Raw genomic sequence first — 21,136 nt, forward strand, 5'->3', positions numbered from 1 at the left:
AATGGTCTCATTATCTTGGTGGTCTCATTATCTTGGTGCTCAGATAATCAGATCTCTCCCCAAAGAAACGATCAAGGATTTGATTTAACCGTGAACAAGATGGTTCTGTAACGTAACTTATATTGAGGAACACGTCTATTCATGCGAAAATAAAGAGATAAAGAAGAATTTTCCGTAAAAATTGCAGCTGCTTATAGATTGAATAAACTAAAGTGATGAAGCTATGAATATATGACATGGTGCTTATGTACATATACATTAGCACCATGTCATCATTCTATACCCTGTATATATACAGGGTGTACCACAGAAAGTGTGATTTTTTGAGAAATGATACAAAATATTATGAAGGAGCAGTTGCTAAAGACTCTTCATCACACTGTGTCAATATATGTCGAATTTATGCATACCAAATTTCAAGTCCCTATCAATTTTTGATTTCTCACAAATATATACTGTCACGTGTGTTATATCACGTGTATAATATCACGTGTTATACTGTCATGTGTTCAACGACAAATACAATAACACAATATTATAGCCTTCTTATTTGTGAAATTTAAATGTGACGAGTCAACGTATACCTGAAGTGGTTTGTAATTAAATTTTTGTTGACGATGACTTTCAATTTCACCGTGGCAGTATGGGATTCTTCTTTTCTTTTTTGGGAAATGTTGTTGTTACCCGGTTTTCTTTTATTATCTGGAGCTGGAAAATGCACGCTACCCCACTTTAAACTTGTACGATGCAGTAAACCATCTGAAATTCCGCACCTCTACCCAACCTTACATATTCAGTTCTAGTAAAATTGCAAGTTCCTGTTTCATTACAGCTTGAAGATTGTATTGCCAAGAGGTGAGAATACTAAATAATGGAAAATTTTAAGTCTACTTCAAAACATGAAAGAGAATCTCATAAATTCATGGTTGAGGGTTAGTCTTGTCATGAACAATGACAGAGTTCTGGTCTGAATTCGGATGTTTCTACGTCAATATTTGTTTTTAAGTGTTTGCGAATGGCACTTTAACATGAATGGTTTCCAAGACCAGGGTTTTTGTATCTTGCCAAAAAGAAAAAAATAGAAGATTACAGGATACTGGTGGGGAGATGTTTTGTCGCATTTTGACAGTGATGTTTTTATAAGTCAATACTGAGTGTAGTGCATCCAGCCTCCACCTCTGCCTCTGCCGCTACCCCGCCCATCAATCATTCCAGCTCCGCTTATCCAAGATTGTACACCCTGAAGTCGAGAATGCAGTTGGAAACCTGCAGTCCTATGGTCACACTAGACCCGTGCTATCACGTGCAAATATTGCACGTGCACTCTGTAGATATATGTGGAACTTCCTCCGGTTTTAAACCAGCTGATGCACATTGCACATATTCAACCGACCTGTAGTGATAATTTAAGACAATTACATTGATCCTCATTTTCCAAAGATTTCCCGACTTCTTCCACTTTCACTGTGATTAGCTGCAACGGTATTTAAACGATTTCGTTTAATGACGCCTAATCGAGCTTCTAGACAAATAGGCTAGCAGATGGCGTTTCCACCCCCAGGTTCAAACCCATTTTCATCATTAAGAATTTCTTTTGAGCATGTAATTCAGGATTACTGCACAATCCCAGCTTTCCAGAATATTCTCATCAGATTTCTTCGGTAAGAATCATGACACGTTTTTGCTTCGATTATACAATGATCTCAGAAGTCAAAAAGTCTTTTGATGCTTGAAAATAAATTTCTCCTCCTAAAATGGTAACGCAATTTTATGGGAAAACTTTTTATTGAATCCCTATCAGAAATGGAGCATCACGCCTCTTCGACCAACTTATGATAATGTTTTCAGTGGTCATGTTCATTTACACAGATTTGTCCTCTGAAACCTGCCAGGAACAATACAACGGGTCTCCTAAATCGGGAGGTTTCAGAACCGAAAGTAAGTTTTATAAATTCTTGAGCATTCTTACCACGTGTCACAATTGTGAAAGTAAGCTCTTAACGCAATCTCAGCCATCCTTCTCTACCTTAAACTATATGGGACATAATATTTATTGACATCCAAGCTCTTAGTCTTATAGTACGTTCGTCATCGTTGAATTTCCGAAATAGATTGTGAAACTGTAACTGTAAAGCAAACTGTATTTCATCCATCGATGGCAAATAATACGGGCGGTTAGAATTAAGTCGTAGTTGCAATGTTGAATTTTGGTCAGATTACTGCCACAATTCCATAATTTATGTATGGGGTCCATGGATGCCCATCATATTTCATGGTTCTCAGAAAATACTGGTTTGTTATCAAATATTAAAGTTTAAACCTAAAACCTGCAAGTCCTACTCCTAAAAGTCACGAAAATACTAATTTTGTGCGCGCACTAAACTTTTAGAAAAGTGTTGCCGGTTGGGCAAAATTATGGGAAGATAGGAATAAGTCAAGTTGACAATATTCATCGTTTGTGCGGTAGAGCAGTCGAGTTTTAGACATGGTAAAGTGCGTGGAAATTGAATAATGTCTCGATTTAATCACTGCACAGTTACTACAGCTAGGAACAGTACTATAGATCCCAGTTTTATCATGGTATATAATCAAATTAATCATGGAACATTCTTGTAATCCTTCTGAATCACGAGAATCAATTGGCACGATTGTCTGTAACACACCTCTTCATAGATAAATGTAATAATTTTCCCAATCATCTTGGTTCCAGAAGTAACATTTTAGATCGCGTGGAAACTAGATTAACGAAAATCCGAAAATAGGGCTACTTAGTAGGGAATGTGGATCGGTAAAAACTCACAAAAAATAGCATAATTATTGTAAAAGATAATGTCGGCTTCTCATCTTCTGGATTTCTGGACCAGGTAAAGTTAAACGCCGTTTAGCTTTTTTGCTAGTTGATCCAGCTAGATCTTATAAACCAGGGCGATCTTGGGCTATTACAGTTCTTTGTTCCCCGATTTTACTGAGATCGTCTTCTCTCGAGTTTTGTAGTTTTTAATGCGGGAAATCAGTAAAAGAGCAAAAGTGAGGGTTACAGGAACACCAGCAACAGTGAAGGTTACAGGAACAGCAGCAACGGGGGCCCACGGCAGCGCTAGAGGTTAGCAAAGTTAATCTTGCATGACAGTGGGATTACATTACTAAGAATCCAGAATTTAAAATTCTTTTAGTTTAATGAGTTTATAACTTGTTTTTGCAAGAAATTATTCGTTTTTACATTCGCAGTCTTACAGCGATCGTAGAGTAATACCCAGTCCGAGCTTCAATTGCAGTTTTGAATTATTCTAAATTCTAATCACGCACGAATTTTCCCATGTGCTATTGATATGTGTGATGTGCAATGATCTTATGATGTATTATGCAACGAAATTGTTGACATATATCATCACATTTCCGTAATTCTGCTATTCATTGTCTCGCTTTAACTTAAACATTAATAAGATGGGCAAAAGTGAATTACAGTGTCCATCACTTAATAGAATAGGACATATTTTTCCACACAATTTTACTCATAATTTTGTATTTACTTAGAAATTGAAGCAGGAAATCAAACTATCGACTCGCTTCCACAATAATTATCGACATTTTGGCTTGGGATTAAAATCGGGCATTTTTCGTCCTTTCTTTACTCACGTCGTTTTCCTGAGAACATCAGCTAATTAGTATCTAATCATCGCTAAAACTAGTAATTATCGCGTTTCATATCGTTGTTTAGTGTTCATTGTTGTTTGTCGAAGTGCTTTTGGATGAAAATTTAACCTAGGCACGGATCAAGGCATCGTTCTAACTTCTAATTGTGGATTGAAAATCAAGGTGAGCGCCGGAAAACTGTTCCTTTAAAATTAAATTATGTTTGAAATATAATTATATGTAATGAAGTAAAACATTGTCGCTAACAATACAAAGATTGTTTTGAAGAGACCTGTAAGAGGCAGGCTTACAAGAAGCCGTTAGAACACTCTTATCAATCACTAAAGTGTGATTATTTATCTCAAGTTGTCATTAATCAACTGCTATGATACTGGCAATACTGTCTCAACTTTTATATATTTTTACAGAGACAGTGCACCTTGCAATTTGCTATGTATTTGTAATACTGCAGTGCGGAGTTGTGTGAAAGTATGAAGTTATCCATAGCAGCAATTATCAGCCAGACAACCAGCCTCCTAAAGACGTGGATCATTGCCGTCTGTTTGGAACAAATGAGTCCCGAGACAGACCGCTCCCCACCATATGTACATAGTATTATATCGAGATCTGGAGCACAGACTACACTCGTTTAGGCCGCACAAAGGGGCCCCATCAGCGCTATTATAGATTGTATTGTCATGGTAATGTACTGTCGTTTCTGAAGAGATTGTTATGGTGATGAACTGCATGATCGCTTCACAGTGATCTGGGAAAAGAGGTCGCCGGAATTGCCTCCTTACCGTTTGCGTACTCTCACTTTGCTCTTTGTAGGATTAGGATAAGTACATTCAGTCAGTATTACTTTGCTTAGTTATTTCAACTTTATCTCAACAACTTTTATATCTTAAGATGACTCACTTTGGCTAAGGTAGCAGAATATATTTGGACAAAGATTCCGGATTTCAGGATTAGTCTGCCCAGAAACCAGAAAAAAAGGCATTGTCCCAGAAGTTACACACGTGTGGGAGAGCTCTTTACAAAGAATACAATTTTCTGGTGATATCGTTTTCGTCCCTTCCATCTCATAACTAAGCTGTTTTGATTTATTTTCCAGTTCTCAAGTGAATCCAGAGCAAACAGGAACCAGGAACACTCGCCATATCAGGTTAATATCGAAATTATCAGTATACCATTGTTACTTACTAAATAATAACTGATGATAATTATACGTGAACTATCCTATCTATCTAATTCTATGCCGATAAATAAAGTTAAACCTAAAAATACTCTTACTTTATAACTTATTTCATTGTTTCTAAATATAAGCCAATGGAGGAAAGAAATCTATAATTTATTTCCACGACCGTTGCTGATGCTCCTTCCAAGAGAATCAATTACAATGTTGCTCAATGGCTAACTCTTGATTAGTGAAGTGGCGATCCCGGGTATATTTTATAATTACAGCTACATAATTCGGTGTACATCGAGCCAGCCCTTTTCCGGACTGTTACTGAGAGTTTGGAGTTAGGACCAATATTATTTGGTTGTGTTTTTTACACCATTTGATTCTTTTCCAGTTCTCGTACAGTTCTTTTCCAGTTTTCCCCATTCGTTTTATTTGTTCTACCCCATTCGCGTTCGGTTGATCGTTTCATTTTTGTGTAAGCGGCATGTTCATATATTTCACTAGATATCTCAACCTGCAGAGCACACATAAATCTACCTGTGATCAGCTAAAGATTGAAGGTGACAACGAAATCGTACCACGTCACTCACCATGTTCAGATAGTCAATCTTCTTCAAGTTAGTTCGATCCAGCCAACTGTTCTTGGTTTTTTTAATGACGAAAATAGAAAAACAGAAAATGAAATTCTTGAAATTCTTGAATTAGTCGTCTCAATTGCAAAACAGGCACTTTTGATTCCTTTTTGGAGAATTATAACGTCGATAGATTTCCCGGTCATGGCAATAATCAAACAATTCCGGGGAAACAGTGAAGGGGGTGAATGATGTCACCCCACTGATCAAAGGATACACATCAGGTCCATTTATAAGACTTTAAAGATGGAGTTCCCTGAATTTCACTGGATACGCTCATGATCATGATTGTTCACTGATGTACCACGTACCATCACACTTTTACTTGATCGGCAATTATATTGATAGGAAATTGAGTTGATCCGAAGCATAATTTACTAACCTTATTAAGATGACCACCAATGGAAATTTGAACTGACTCCTTTTGGTCCCATTTGAGTATAGGATGCTGTCGATTTGGCCAGCAAGCTCATGGCTAATATCTTCAAATCTATTGTCTTTACCAATGGTCGATCCTGGCACAAAAATATTCGGGGGAATTTGCGTATCCGCGTCATGACTAAGGGCAACCACCAACTCCACCTCCTTGAGTAGGTAGTGAGTAGTTATGCATTAGTTATACCGGGAAGAATCTGCCCAATCGGCATAATATTAGCTTATTATCAGCCGGTGAAATTACTGGAATAAATGCTCCCACTGACTGGCACAATGATTTCGAGTGACTTGGAGAAAGAAAACTGGTAACTGTGTGCTTGGAATGCTGGTGACACTTTTGGGGTGAAGCAGGACTGGATTGAGGAGCCACAATGCCTGATCCTCCTCTGTTTACCAACTGATAATTCCCAGGTTACTCGTCCAGACTGGTCGGGGAAGTGCCCTGGTAATGGCAAACAAAGTCACTTCAGCGGCTCCATCAACATATCAAGTGTTGGCTGTTCAGCGCGATTCCGGACATATTCACTTTTGAACAGGCTATTGTCCAGTTGATCTGGAATCCTCCTAATTTATTCTGAGCAGTATTTCTCATTTTTCTCTGACATGGTCAGTTCATCCTATCCAATCTTCATTTTGATCTGAGATCTATGCTGGCTCTTTAAAGGAAGTTGTGATCTCATCTGAGAAGTGTAATCTGTCTTCCTTCACATCTGTAATCCAATCAGTGGTCACTTTGGTCTTGATCCCATCTAGTGATCCTTGCAGTGGTCATTCTTTTTGGAATCTGAGCTGGTTTTCTTTTCGTTTGGCCTGTTTGCGTGATGAGCAACCAAATAACAGGTTGGTTGGTTGGTTTTAAGTTTATCCTTACAGTTTTCAGCATCACCAACGCTCACAAAAACTAAATACATATCAACATTCTCTTTAATATCAAAAATTTAAAAACAGCAAAGATTGGTTATTATTTTTTATCACAATCTGGTCATATTATACGTGTAGATGCGCTTATTCTCTCTGTACTTCGCGATCGTCTTCGTTTGAAGGTATTCGAACTGAGGTCAAGCAACATATGAACAATGAACTATCTGTGAGCCGTTATCGAAGTCTTATTATTGACAAAACATCACATTATGTACAATAAAAACTGGTCACCTTTAACGGACATAAACACATTGATAAACAGTATCCGCGAACGCGGATGGCTTAGTCCTATTAAAATTCAAACAACTATTATAGACTACCGATAGACAATTGTACGTGAATTGTGACAATTGTGAATTGTGACAATTGTCCTAATCGTGACAATTTACGTAAGGCCACAAAGTGAAGTGTGTAGGTCACAGGATCCCTGGCCAGGCCGGGTTATAGATACACTAGACAATGGTGATCCTCGTGTACACACAATAGGTACTACAAGGCAAGGCTTATCAATATGAGCTGTATAGATTATAACAGTTTATTATTACCGTACCTTTACTTAGGTAACATTTCTGGGTTGATCAATATACCTCGTTTACTGCAGTTGTGCGGGCCGCTGCAGCAAACGTGAGACGGAAAACATCACTTGGGTGACGTCCAAATACACGAATTACCTATACAACTCAGCGTTACGTCACGTCAATAAAATAAAATATACTCACAAGTTACAAAATTACTCACATTTATTAGGTTTGCATAAGTTGAGAAACGATTACTCGATTAGCCTACACTTAGGTTTGTGTTAAGGAATACTTGATATTTCTTTTTGGAATTCAGTTATATTAGTTTGACAACGTGGAAATTGCTCTCCGATAATTGAAAGCGGAGTATTTGAGATGGCTCACACTCGATTGTATTTGAGATGGCTCACACTCGATTGTATTTGAGATGGCTCACACTCGATTGTATATGAGGAGTGAGGAAGCATATCAGTTACCTAGCTTTAAAAATTTAAAGTTACTTGGCCTTCAATTCAGAAACCCTAGCCTTACCTTGATTTAAAAACGTAGCCATTAAATACAATAGGGATCGTATAGCCTTAAAATTTAGAAGCCAACAATTTCTTAAATTTTAAAAGAACTTGATCTTAACTTCCAAATGATTCTGACCTGCCTCACTTTTCAATTTCAATTACAGAAGGATTTTAGGCTCCAATGTTTAAGTCATCAGTATACATATAATAACCCTTTATAAAAAATATCGTAATCAAAATTGAGGTCGACTGTTAAACAGTAAACATGATTAACCTTATAGCTAGGATTGGCATCCAGGGTTCATTGTGATTTCCAATGTCGATTGTCGTGTAACTAATGACTAATGCTTCATAACCCGAAATTAATCTATAAGGAAACATAATATGCCTGAGGCAATATTATGCTTGCCTTCATCAGCCCACTTGAAGCTAGATTGTCGGAGGCAGTTGTTATTGTGTTGCGTATTATTAATTTCAGTAGTGCTCAAGTGATACCATTTCTCTGACCTATTGTATTCCTTGATAATTGTTGCTATATTGGTCTTCCCTGCCCCTTGCTTCGTTGCTGCTCCACGACTGAGAAGACACTATTCGCAGCTGGTTGACTGAAATACGTTTCATATACTGGTCTCTCATACCCGATGCATGTTTTCTGTCAAAGATCAAAAGCAGTTGCCCGACCGCACATAAACTTCTTATAGTAAGTGGACATGATAACCTAATGAATGAAGTATAAGATATTCAAATTTGCTACAAGTTATTATATACTATAAGTTATTATTATACAGCTTAATCGTAATACTAATAATAATATCATCAGAAACTGGGTGTGTCGATATTTGATAAGTATAACATACATAATGACTCCGATAATTGGAGATATTATGTTTAGGGTATGGTACTAATGACACACACTAACTTAGTTTATAGTTGCTAATCATTTCCGGTTTATTTATTGCTGTTGTATTTTTACTTTTTTCTTGTCGTTTCTATATTGTACTTTTCTATTTTTGATGTTGCAACAGGACGTGCAGTGCTGTTTTTGTTGAAATCGTGTGTCGAGGATTCCCTGGGCCCGTTTCAGAATTGAAGCAGCACACTCTCTTGGATCATCCTCGTGACAAGTAGATAGAGTCAGTCTTAAAGGGTCACAGTTAGAAGCAGTGAAAAAATCAGCTTATAGCATAACTTTTAAGTGGGACTAGGGCAGTTAGAAGCGAACACAAAGTGGCTCTCTTGTCAACCACCGCGAGTGGTATAGGAAGTGGCTCAAGACGGAACTCGGACCATCTTTTAGCAAGTGGTGATGTCAACGGTATCCATAAGGCATTTCTCGTTCATAAGGCGGGCAATGCCTTTAAAAAGTCAAAAGGTAATTTTAGATTAGCACCACCCGTACACAAAATTAGGAGCGTTTATTTTTCCGTGAAATATGAAATGATATTAATTACGAACCCAAGTGAAAGGCTGGAAAGTACAGTGCAGAAGCCTCCAAATCACAAATTGTTCAATTCAGATCAGTTCGATTTAAATAATATTGTCCGTTACTGTGCCCACAGATTTATTTATCCCTACGACACGCGATTTTCCTTTTATAAATCTTCGGCAGAATTAAAATACACACCGGTGGTAAACTATATGTGGAGGCGACTGTGATCAAAGCCGTTTTAAACAAATAGTTTTAGAATCTATCTAAGGGCGCTCCCATGCGCCGATAAGTTCTGGTGCTATAAACTTAGTTTATAGTTGCTAATCATTTCCGGTTTATTTATTGCTGTTGTATTTTTACTTTTTTCTTGTCGTTTCTATATTGTACTTTTCTATTTTTGATGTTGCAACAGGACGTGCAGTGCTGTTTTTGTTGAAATCGTGTGTCGAGGATTCCCTGGGCCCGTTTCAGAAGCGAAGCAGCACACTCTCTTGGATCATCCTCGTGACAAGTAGATAGAGTCAGTCTTAAAGGGTCACAGTTAGAAGCAGTGAATAAATCAGCTTATAGCATAACTTTTAAGTGGGACTAGGGTAGTTAGAAGCGATCACAAAGTGGCTCTCTGTTCAGCCACCGCGAGTGGTATAGGAAGTGGCACAGGACGGAACTCGGAGCATCTTTTAGCAAGTGGTGATGTCAACGGTATCCATAAGGCATTTCTCGTTCATAAGGCGGGCAATGCCTTTAAAAAGTCAAAAGGTAATTTTAGATTAGCACCACCCGTACACAAAATTAAGAGCGTTTATTTTTCCGTGAAATATGGAATGATATTAATTACGAACCCAAGTGAAAGGCTGGAGAGTACAGTGCAGAAGCCTCCAAATTGTTCAATTCAGATCAGTTCGATTTAAATATTGTCCGTTACTGTGCCCACAGATTTATTTATCCCTACGACACGCGATTTTCCTTTTATAAATCTTCGGCAGAATTAAAATACACACCGGCGGTAAACTATATGTGGAGGCGACTGTAATCAAAGCCGTTTTAAACAAATAATTTTAGAATCTATCTAAGGGCGCTCCCATGCGCCGATAAGTTCTGGTGCTATAAACTTAGTTTATAGTTGCTAATCATTTCCGGTTTATTTATTGCTGTTGTATTTTTACTTTTTTCTTGTCGTTTCTATATTGTACTTTTCTATTTTTGATGTTGCAACAGGACGTGCAGTGCTGTTTTTGTTGAAATCGTGTGTCGAGGATTCCCTGGGCCCGTTTCAGAAGCGAAGCAGCACACTCTCTTGGATCATCCTCGTGACAAGTAGATAGAGTCAGTCTTAAAGGGTCACAGTTAGAAGCAGTGAATAAATCAGCTTATAGCATAACTTTTAAGTGGGACTAGGGCAGTTAGAAGCGAACACAAAGTGGCTCTCTTGTCAACCACCGCGAGTGGTATAGGAAGTGGCTCAAGACGGAACTCGGACCATCTTTTAGCAAGTGGTGATGTCAACGGTATCCATAAGGCATTTCTCGTTCATAAGGCGGGCAATGCCTTTAAAAAGTCAAAAGGTAATTTTAGATTAGCACCACCCGTACACAAAATTAAGAGCGTTTATTTTTCCGTGAAATATGGAATGATATTAATTACGAACCCAAGTGAAAGGCTGGAGAGTACAGTGCAGAAGCCTCCAAATTGTTCAATTCAGATCAGTTCGATTTAAATATTGTCCGTTACTGTGCCCACAGATTTATTTATCCCTACGACACGCGATTTTCCTTTTATAAATCTTCGGCAGAATTAAAATACACACCGGTGGTAAACTATATGTGGAGGCGACTGTGATCAAAGCCGTTTTAAACAAATAATTTTAGAATCTATCTAAGGGCGCTCCCATGCGCCGATAATTTCTGGTATTGAAAATCGCGGAGAATTCTCTGCAGTCGCGGAGAATTCTCTGCTGGGTCGCACATATACAGGGTGAAAGCTATGTGTAGGATTTCAAACGGCTATAAGTATAAGTTCTGAACAAAATCACTCCATGTTTGCAAATGAAAAGGTAATTTAAATTCAATTGTGATTTGATTATAATTATCGAATCACTACCATATTTGCAAATAAAAAGATAATTTAAGTGTATGATGATTATAATTACACAATTAAAATACTTGATTATGAAAAATCACTCAATTTTTGCAAATGAGAAAGTAATTAAAGTGAATGATGATCAGAATTGCACAATGAAAATACTTAATAATTAATAATTTGTACTTAATAATTTAAACTTAATAATTAATAATAATTTATAATTCATAATTTAAATTAATAATTTATACTTAATAATTTAATAATTTAAACTTAATTATTAATAATTTGTCCTTCAGACAATTGTTAAACGCCTAGTTTCGTTTTTCTTCCTTTGTGGTGTTTTATTTTTCAGTTCCCTAGTTGTTCAGAGGTTAGGATAACTGATCAGCATAATATACTTAACTCATTATGCGACCCCCAATCCCAAAGATAGTTATAACAAGACCCCCAATCCCAAAGATAGTTATCACAGGACCAGGCGAGTATATGGTAGCAACAACTGTATTACATGATTGCTTGGTTATGTAGTCACATCTGCATGTCTACACTCTACAAGCCTCAGAGCCCTCTTTTTACCGTAATTGCCTGAATATTAGCGATGAAATTAAAACTGCGTGCCAATTCCAGGTATTCTGTATATATATACAGAACTGCAGGTATATACTTGCCGTTTTTACGCCATTAAGGAAGCCAGAATAGCTGTTTAAATGCCCTATGAGTAACCCAGACACTGCACTGCATGGTCGTAATGAGACCTTATAAACACCTTGCCACGCAGACTGCAACACGCTATTAACACGCAACACTTTACAAGCACGTCTACCCCTTACAGTCACGGGTAATAAGGTAATACCCAAACAATTTGCTCCAGTACAGTTACTCCTAGTCAGGCTGCAGATATGATACAGATGTACATCTCTATAGTATGATAGTATAACATTGATACGGTATGGTGTGGTAACATTGCCTTGAGGAACTCCTGAACTCTACAGACAATTGTCCGACAGTATCCAGCTGAGGCCCTGTCGTAGACGCTATCTCCTCAGTAAAGGTCGGCTGTTATTTACACTTTCAGATTATCACCTTTGAAGTGCTTGCTTATCTTATTTGTGCCCTAAAGGCTGGGATTTTGCTTTGTGTCTCTTCTGTTTTCTTTCTGTCCAGGTCAGAGGATTCGGCTGCACACTTTACTTGTGTGTACTGTTTAAGTTTGAGTTCCATTAAGATTGTTCCATTAAGCTATTAGTATTACACGAGGAAAACTTCTGGTCAATTTCACATCAGTATAAAACGCAGCAGAAACATTCAAATATTGCTGGACTGAAACCTAATTTCCTGCCACTGAAAGCTTTTAACCTCAATTAACAATCAATAGATATTAATGCGATCAGGAGAAACACTTAAACTATTCCATCTTTTCTGACAGGACAACGTCTGATGTTTATAGAAATAAGAATTACCTCAATGTTCCTCAATGGGTACTGACTACTGATTGTAATGACTCATGACATCCTTTTGTCCATTCATTTAATCATTAGCAGCAACGTCTTGGGCAGTAAGGACACGTTCATTTGAGCTATTCATCCTTGATTAGTAATGCATTAAATTTTAGATGTGGTACTTACTATAAGACCACAGATGTCTTTCACTTTTCAGAGGCCAGATTTGCTGTCTGTTCATTCTATATTTGTGGTGGTGTGGGTCTCAGATCGTTCAATAGCCTGATAGTTAGTGATTATTGAGGTGAACCCACTGTACCGGGGGACTGGCTGATTACAAATACAAAGGGGCTCCCGATAATTGCTAATTAAGTGGTAAAAGTTGCTGATGACTCCGTTAACTTTGTTTGGAATCTTAACTTAGTCGACTTTGAAGTAGCGAACATTTAAATGATAAAGGCTGGCTCGGTTTAACGGGGTTTCGTGACAATAGGGCATCGATACGAGCTAAAGCTCAGACGTGAGTTCTGACAAACTTGCGCATTGCCTCAGTATATTGTGAGCTTCTTCCTGTGCTAATATTTGGAGGTAGGGTATTGAATATAATATTTCTGACTTAAAATGGGTGTGGGGCTAGTAATAACTCATTAATTTAGCTAATGACTGTTAACCATTATGACACAGAATTGAATTCATTTTCACTTTTAACATTAATTACCCACGATGCTCATTAACGTGTATTTTCAATTTTCATTGATTTCTAGCTATAAGAAGTTTACAGACAGGAATCTGAAAGAGGACGTATATCCGAGCCAACATTTGAATAAGAAATATTATGTAAATTGTACAAAGTACACGGATATTGATTCTTGAAGTATGCTTCAAGTGCCAATAATCACTACGACACGATATTCCACATTTCACGAAGAAACCATGGAATTGAATATAATAAGTAATAACTGTTAAAATAAAAAATTTGCATATTAGTTTGATGACAGTTTGCAAACCCTAGTTTTGCAATCTGTAAAATTTGTGACTTTACTGACAACTGTGATCAATGAAGATTTGTTTCAGGTGTGGTAATGGGGACCCAGGGCACTGTACTGGTGTCGTCAGCCCTCTACGGACAGAACGACGATGGAAGTCACGGCGCCCTCCTCCAAAACAAATACGAGGTCAGTCTTTTATTTTTTAATATCATTTTGTTGTAATTTTGTTTTTGAAATTTTGCGGGTTAAACTTAAAGTCAGCACTATATTTCATTATTTCATAGCTTGTCTTTATTTTTTGTTCCTTTTGTGTGCCGGATTTGTTTGTTGCTTAGTTCATATTCTGAATCTCCAATGACCCCAGAGTGTTAATTTGTTTCTTATTATGTTCAGAGTAGTGCAACTGCAGACAATATAAAATTTAGCCACAGCGGTCTCCTCCAGGAAAAATATGAGGTGCGTAAGCGTCCTTTTTTATTTTTTTATTTCTAAATTTAAATGTTTGTAGGAACTTGTCTTGTACGGCTCTATAGGGTCTGTGTTCTGATTTCTTTCAGAGTTTATATTTTTGATTTTGTACAATACGTGTTAATCGATTTCTTGTAAACTTCAGATTAGTCTAGACCGATACCGAATTTAGAGTTCATTTTGTGACTGAACACAGAACCTAATGACATCCTCCACATGCCTAAAAGTGTATTTTAATTTAAGACATGGTAAGATGGTGGATTAAAAGGTTCCATCTTTTTGCTTATCTCGAAAGCTCTAAGTAAAAGCTGTACATGAATAAACCGCCTCCAGATTGTTCCATTAAGTTATTAACATTACACGAGGAAAACCTCTGGTCAATTTCACATCAGTATTATAAAACGCAGGGGAAACATTCAAATATTGCTGGACTGAAACCTAATTTCCTGCCACTCAAAGCTTTTAACCTCAATTAACAATCGATAGATATTAATGCGATCAGAAGAAACACTTAAACAATTCCATCTTATTTCCGTTCAATTGCACCATTAATTGTTCCTTGCTCAACACCTTGATCTCGCATTTTTTGAAACCAACATCAGAACAGCTCCAGAAATCTCTTTCAAATATGCCTGATGTTGTCTCAATAAACGCATCCCAGTCACAAGGTCAAGTCATGGACCAATGCAGGCTCATCAGTTTTGCGAGGGAGGTAAGACCGTCCTGAAAAATTACTCCTCGTTTTGGTTTAATAGTTTATACCAGTGTGCATAATGAGAATGATTTTATATATTTATGTATACATATTATATGATTTTATAGTAATACCTGCAATAATGTTGGGCGGGGGTCGAAGAGAAGATAAATACTACTGTTCGCATGACAGCGGTTTCAATGACAAGGGTTTTCTGTTTGCTAGACGAGAGTCATGATTTTTTCTGCCATTAATTCCACGTGGAATGTCTATTGGGATTAATGTGACTGCAAGGTAAGTTTATTCTAATTTAAAGCTTTAACACGCTTTAAATGAGTGCTTAGATAGATTCATTTTGTGAAATCAACACTAGAATCATGATTACAGTGTACTCAACTAATTTCACAATATGGATATAACATATATAATATATAATACACCAAAAATAAAAAGTTAATCATGACTGATCATTTGTCTGGAGGCTTCGACTTTCAATACAGGACCAGGAAATCAAGAAGACTATCCTCTCGTAGTGTCTACTGAGTTGATTCTGCATAGAAGAGCTGTCTAGCTAATATTATGAGCTGGCAAACTAATTTTCAGGAAATGGACAAGCGACAAATGATGAGTTAAGTCGATAATAGAGAGAACCATTGATTTGAAATATTAACATTTATTTCCCTTTCTATCGGATACTCCCTCATTATCATGATATTTTGGAAAAAAATATAACCAATTATTTATAAGTGCGTGCAAAATTTGGTTGGTAAATGGAAAGATCTCGATACATAAGAAGAAGCTGTGATTTGAAGCTGTCGGTAAAGGTGAATGGCTCTAGACAGTAAATCAATGTTACTCGGTACAATCTCCCTGATCTACAGTGAAATTAGTGGTGAACAAGCCACCACTGACTGGTCTCCACCTCGTCTCCAGTGAACTAATCATAGACCAAGGAGGGTCATGATCAGGATAAAGCTAATTTTGCCGGATTTTCTTACGCTTTGATTGTCAACACTTAGAGGAGTATCAGGGTTATAAAGCCAACAGCTCTCTTTTTACTGTTGCATTGATCGTTTGGTCTTGAGTTGGCTGTTGCACTTTTTCTTGTGAAGAACAAAGGAGGAAGGCAGTTGATAAAATGCAGGGTTCTGCTCTCACGACTTGTCTGAGCCGGGCAACAACGGTCAGCACCAACCTCATCACCTGTATCGTAAGTGTTTTTACTTTTGAGTTGACCAAAACAGAACAATTTACTGTAGGATGTAAAATAAGAGCGTGACAGGCGAAAAGAAAGGGCATGGTAGGAGCGTGGATTTTTTGGTCGATTTAGAATTTTTTGGTCGTTAATAAATCTAAGAGGAACAGACAACTTTGATATTTAATCATTTGTCGATATCCTGGGTATGTGAATCATCCTCCCAATGTATAACAGGGTGGAATATTTGGCTGCCAGACTTTTGAGCTCGAGATCATGCTGCCTTCCACCAAGCAAATCTTATCTGAGTGGAACTTGAATTTGAAAATTAATCGGAAACTGAGTTTGCTCATGTTCATCTGACTGATTCTAAAAAACTAACTCCTGGTAGAAAAAGCATCCGAATGGAAAAACTTGAGAACCAATAAATCTTGAGAACCTATAAATCATTGCTTTGCAGTAGAATTAGGACATTCACGTTGTAATCTTGGACATGCTGCATTTAATAAAATTGTTACGATCAGATTAATGTACCTCTCCAGTCTCATTCCTTAAATTTGTCTTATTTAATGAGTTTAAAGAGTCGACATCAAATTAATTTATTTAACTTGTTAATATCCTACCTTAATTCTATTTAAGATTTATTAAGCTTAAGAAATGCCAAGGACCTCTTTAAATTTAGGGATTTTGCCTTGAAAAGGATCAAGTGGCGAGCACTAATTACTGTTATTTAGACGACTTATTGGTTCAAAATTTTACAATGTTTCCTAAATGTTAGAGTGGAGCAAGTTAATTATATTAAATTAGTACAAATATATTAAAATATCTTATGAGCAATTATTTGAACAAACTACAATCTCGAAATAAACGGGTCTGGAATTTGTAGTTGCAATACTCAATAGTAGCAGGTGAGCGTATATTGTGTTCCTATTCCGATGCTACGATGGTTCGAATCTTCAAGAACAGATTCATCAAAGTATAACATTGAGTAGATCCAACTATTATCACGGATCAACCCGTTCATTATGTTATTTCGTTGTTATGATTGTTCTAACTTCTTGGCTTAACATGCGGGATTCGAGTTTCTTATATGTATTAAATTTTATGATTATTTGTGCAAATATCGTAAAATACCTTATCGGCAATTATTCGGACAAACTCAATTATAATCGATGAGTCAATACTGTCCATTCGAAATAATCTACGAAAATAAAAAGTTAAACGACCAAGGACACCTGTCACCTTCACAGGTTTCAGCACACAACAGTTTTACTGCATCGTATTACTATAATTAATTATGCATGGCCACAATACAGTTTATATTCTGTCACACACACACACACTTCCACACAACCCCCACTCCTACAATCAATCACAGTGTCACTGCACTTGTCAACCCAGATCTCACTCACGGTATATCAACCTTCAATCATGACCAATTACCCTCCGAGGGAGCCTGTCACATGTAACCTGCTACTTGATTATTCATGTGCCTGCCCTCCCTGGACACAGGTCATGCAAAGTAGTACCTCAGTACCTGTGAGCTCGGTTCAATTTACATCTCAACTATTTGTACATTTAGCATTACCTTGGAATTTCTCGCTTGGTAATTCGATTCTGTCTTCTCTGAAGCAGCCCGTTCCCTCTCGCTGCACTGGCTTCTGCTGTAATGACTGAGCAATATTTTATTAGAGTTGTGTTAACCGAGCGAAGGAGGCAGCGGATTTAGTCAAAGATGCAAATTGAAGATGCAAATCAGGATTATTAACTTAATTCCCCCATCCCCCCCCCCCCCCCCCCCCCCCCCCCCCCCCCCCCGTGATCACCTGGAAGTAATTACCAAATCTACTGATAGTTATACCCTCGTTACCACCCCTCCTCACTTATCGAACAATACGGGTCTAATTAGCATTTATCCCACTTCTTTATTGATTTTTACGGCTAGCCATGCCACATACCTCAGCGAAGGTACAAGAGCTGAAGTTTCATGCCTCATGGTGTTAACCTCTTGAATATAAACATGCGGTAACGCTGGGCAGTAAGCTCTGCCTAATGGAGGGAACACTTTAAAGTGAGGTGAGTATTCGGGCATTGTCCTCCCAGCGAGGAGAGCAGCTCGTTTACTCCTTCCCTTTCCTGTTACTCTGTTAATACATATGCTCGTTCTCACTGGAGACAATGATATGCTGGGGACTACTTTTTGAGGGACTAGGTTGCTTGTAGGCACTGAGCTGCTAGTTTCGGGCATGGTCCCGGCACCATATAGTGGGCCTTGTGCTCCCTTTTTGTCTTTTCTAGCTTGCCCCAGCTCACGTGCTGTGCCTTTGTTTATGCTTTTGCTTGCACCCTTGTAGGCTACTGCATACAACTTATCACAAGCTGGTGTATCTTCATGTATTTCGTTCAGTGCCAACGATTTGTCAACAGATCGCTCCCTTGATAACCAAAACATGTCATGTCACAGGTGTAACAGTGTGCTTGAAGCCTTATGACGTTTTATATGACTTCTTCTACTCGTTTTAACAGCTGTGTAAGTATACGGAGCCTAGAATTGAGTAGCGAATCCAGCAACCATGATCAAGGTACAGTAGGCGTGTTCCAAGAGTGCTTACTATAGTCATATCATAATATGTTGCTAATCTTTATTTCTTGAGGATTCTTAGTTGTGACCTTCTCTTGCATTTTCATGGTTATGTATCAGAACTGTACCAAATGTAGACGGTGCTTAATCTATATGATAACAAGTTCTTGCAGATCCCTCTCTCACCATCTGCAATACTTACGTAGTAGTTGCAATACTTATGTATAGTAGCAATACTTACGTAGTAGTTGCAATACTTACGTATTAGTTGCAATACTTACGTAGTAGTTGCAATACTTACGTATTAGTTGCAATACTTACGTAGTAATTGCAATACTTACGTAGTAGTTGCAATACTTACGTAGTAGTTGCAATACTTACGTAGTAGTTGCAATACTTACGTATAGTAGTAGTTGCAATTCAGAGTGACGTTTCTGTGCTTATCGGCTTGCATTTCCTCTAGTTCCTAGTAAAAAGTGCTGCCAGGCGAGAGCCAGGAACACAGGGATTACGTAAACCATGAGCACTTAAGAGGTGGGGGGTAACAGTAGCATTGTCCACTTAACGGAGCATTCTTGGCATTCTTGGCAACACTTCTTTACTGTGTATTACACGTACACCTATTAGGATAGAGCATCTCTCTCCCTCGCGCCCTACACCCTTGTACTGGTACATTAAGATAGTTTGAGGCCGATTAGTGGTTTTAGGACAGTAGAATCTCTCTCCGTTAAATTGCAAACCATAATTATCTCCCTTTGGTGGACCATGAGTTGCTCTTGCTTATGTGCACTTGTGATATTTTCATGAAGTCTGCTAATGCTACAGGTTATCGTATCATATTGATGAAGATTGGAAGCTTGGTTTCTGTAATATCGCGACTTTTCCATCGTAACTTGTTCTGCACAGCTGTTTACGTACAACAGTAGCACCTGTATTTTTGTCTTGTGATATTTTCATGAAGCTTAAGTCATCCACATGATCTTGTCACATTGATTAAGATTGAAAGTTTGGTTAACGTTTCTCAGAACTCTCCAACTTTCCATCCTTATCCAGCTGTCAACATGAAGCATGTGCTAATCGAGTGCGCTAATCATGTGCTAATCGAGTGTTGTGATGAAATCTTAATTAAGCTCCAGTTGTCCGGCCATCATATCACTTGGATGAAGATTGGAAGCTTGGCTTCTCTGATCTCGTCAATTTTCTCACTGTCTCTTAAACTGGCTGGCCGTTAACGAATAAAGCTTGCTTAAATGCACTATAATGTAGTACGTAGTCACTATTCATGTGTATAGTAAACAATCACCACTTGTTTGCAGAGCATGGTTAGTGTTACTTATTATGCAACTCACGATACTTTGACAGTTGACAAATTAATAAGTTCTTTGATTTGTGAGTCAACGGGGCTGATGAGTCACCATTGTAACGCTCGAGCTTTACTCGCTATCAACCCACGCGTTTAAGAAAATGATCTGTTTAGGATTTGACTGATTTACTAACTAGTCTAACATAAAACGGGTGCCCAATGTGACATATTCTCACGTAACATCGTGCTCGCGATGTGACATATTCTCACGTAACATCGTGCTCGCAATGTGACATATTCTCACGTATAGTAACATCGTGCTCGCGATGTGACATATTCTCACGTAACATCGTGCTCGCAATGTGACATATTCTCACGTAACATCGTGCTCGCAATGTGACATATTCTCACGTATAGTAACATCGTGCTCGCGATGTGACATATTCTCACGTAACATCGTGCTCGCAATGTGACATATTCTCACGTAACATCGTGCTCGCAACAATGTGACATATTCTCACGTAACATCGTGCTCGCAACAATGTGACATATTCTCACGTATAGTAACATCGTGCTCGCAACAATGTGACATATTCTCACGTATAGTAACATCGTGCTCGCAACAATGTGACATATTCTCACGTATAGTAACATCGTGCTCGCAACAATGTGACATATTCTCACGTATAGTAACATCGTGCTCGCAACAATGTGACATATTCTCACGTAACATCGTGCTCGCAACAATGTGACATATTCTCACGTAACATCGTGCTCGCAACAATGTGACATATTCTCACGTATAGTAACATCGTGCTCGCAACAATGTGACATATTCTCACGTAACATCGTGCTCGCAATGTGACATATTCTCACGTAACATCGTGCTCGCAATGTGACATATTCTCACGTAACATCGTACTCGCAATGTGACATATTCTCACGTATAGTAACATCGTGCTCGCGAGTTTATCGGATCGTTTTCATTATCTGAATTCATGAGATTGAACGTGGTTAATGGCTTCAAAAGTACTGTATTTTTAATCCTGATAAATAATTTATTTAACGTTGCCATCAGTTGAAAAGAAACTCGTGGTGATTGGAAAAAATCATATAAAA

General features: G+C 37.9%; 1 protein-coding gene across 11 annotated transcripts in view; it reads left to right on the plus strand.

Annotated features, from left to right (window-relative positions):
* Positions 1–21,136, plus strand: part of LOC134820683 (potassium voltage-gated channel subfamily A member 2-like) — a 48,278-nt gene that overhangs the window by 7,470 nt on the left and 19,672 nt on the right. For 3 of the 11 annotated variants that reach the window (XM_063831204.1, XM_063831199.1, XM_063831210.1), the window contains exon 2: positions 13,862–13,962. In XM_063831204.1, coding sequence (XP_063687274.1) covers positions 13,870–13,962 — 93 coding nt within the window. In that variant the 5' untranslated portion in view covers positions 13,862–13,869. Of the gene's footprint in view, positions 1–3,033; positions 3,104–3,739; positions 3,817–4,453; positions 4,799–5,439; positions 8,538–13,057; positions 13,376–13,861; positions 13,963–14,169; positions 14,233–21,136 lie in introns of those variants that run through there. The other 8 variants (XM_063831208.1, XM_063831200.1, XM_063831198.1 and 5 more) reach the window with 8 other exon arrangements.

This window comes from Bolinopsis microptera, chromosome 9 (genome assembly GCF_026151205.1).
Source record: "Bolinopsis microptera isolate Bmic1 chromosome 9, MBARI_Bmic_1.0, whole genome shotgun sequence".
NCBI lineage: Eukaryota > Metazoa > Ctenophora > Tentaculata > Lobata > Bolinopsidae > Bolinopsis > Bolinopsis microptera.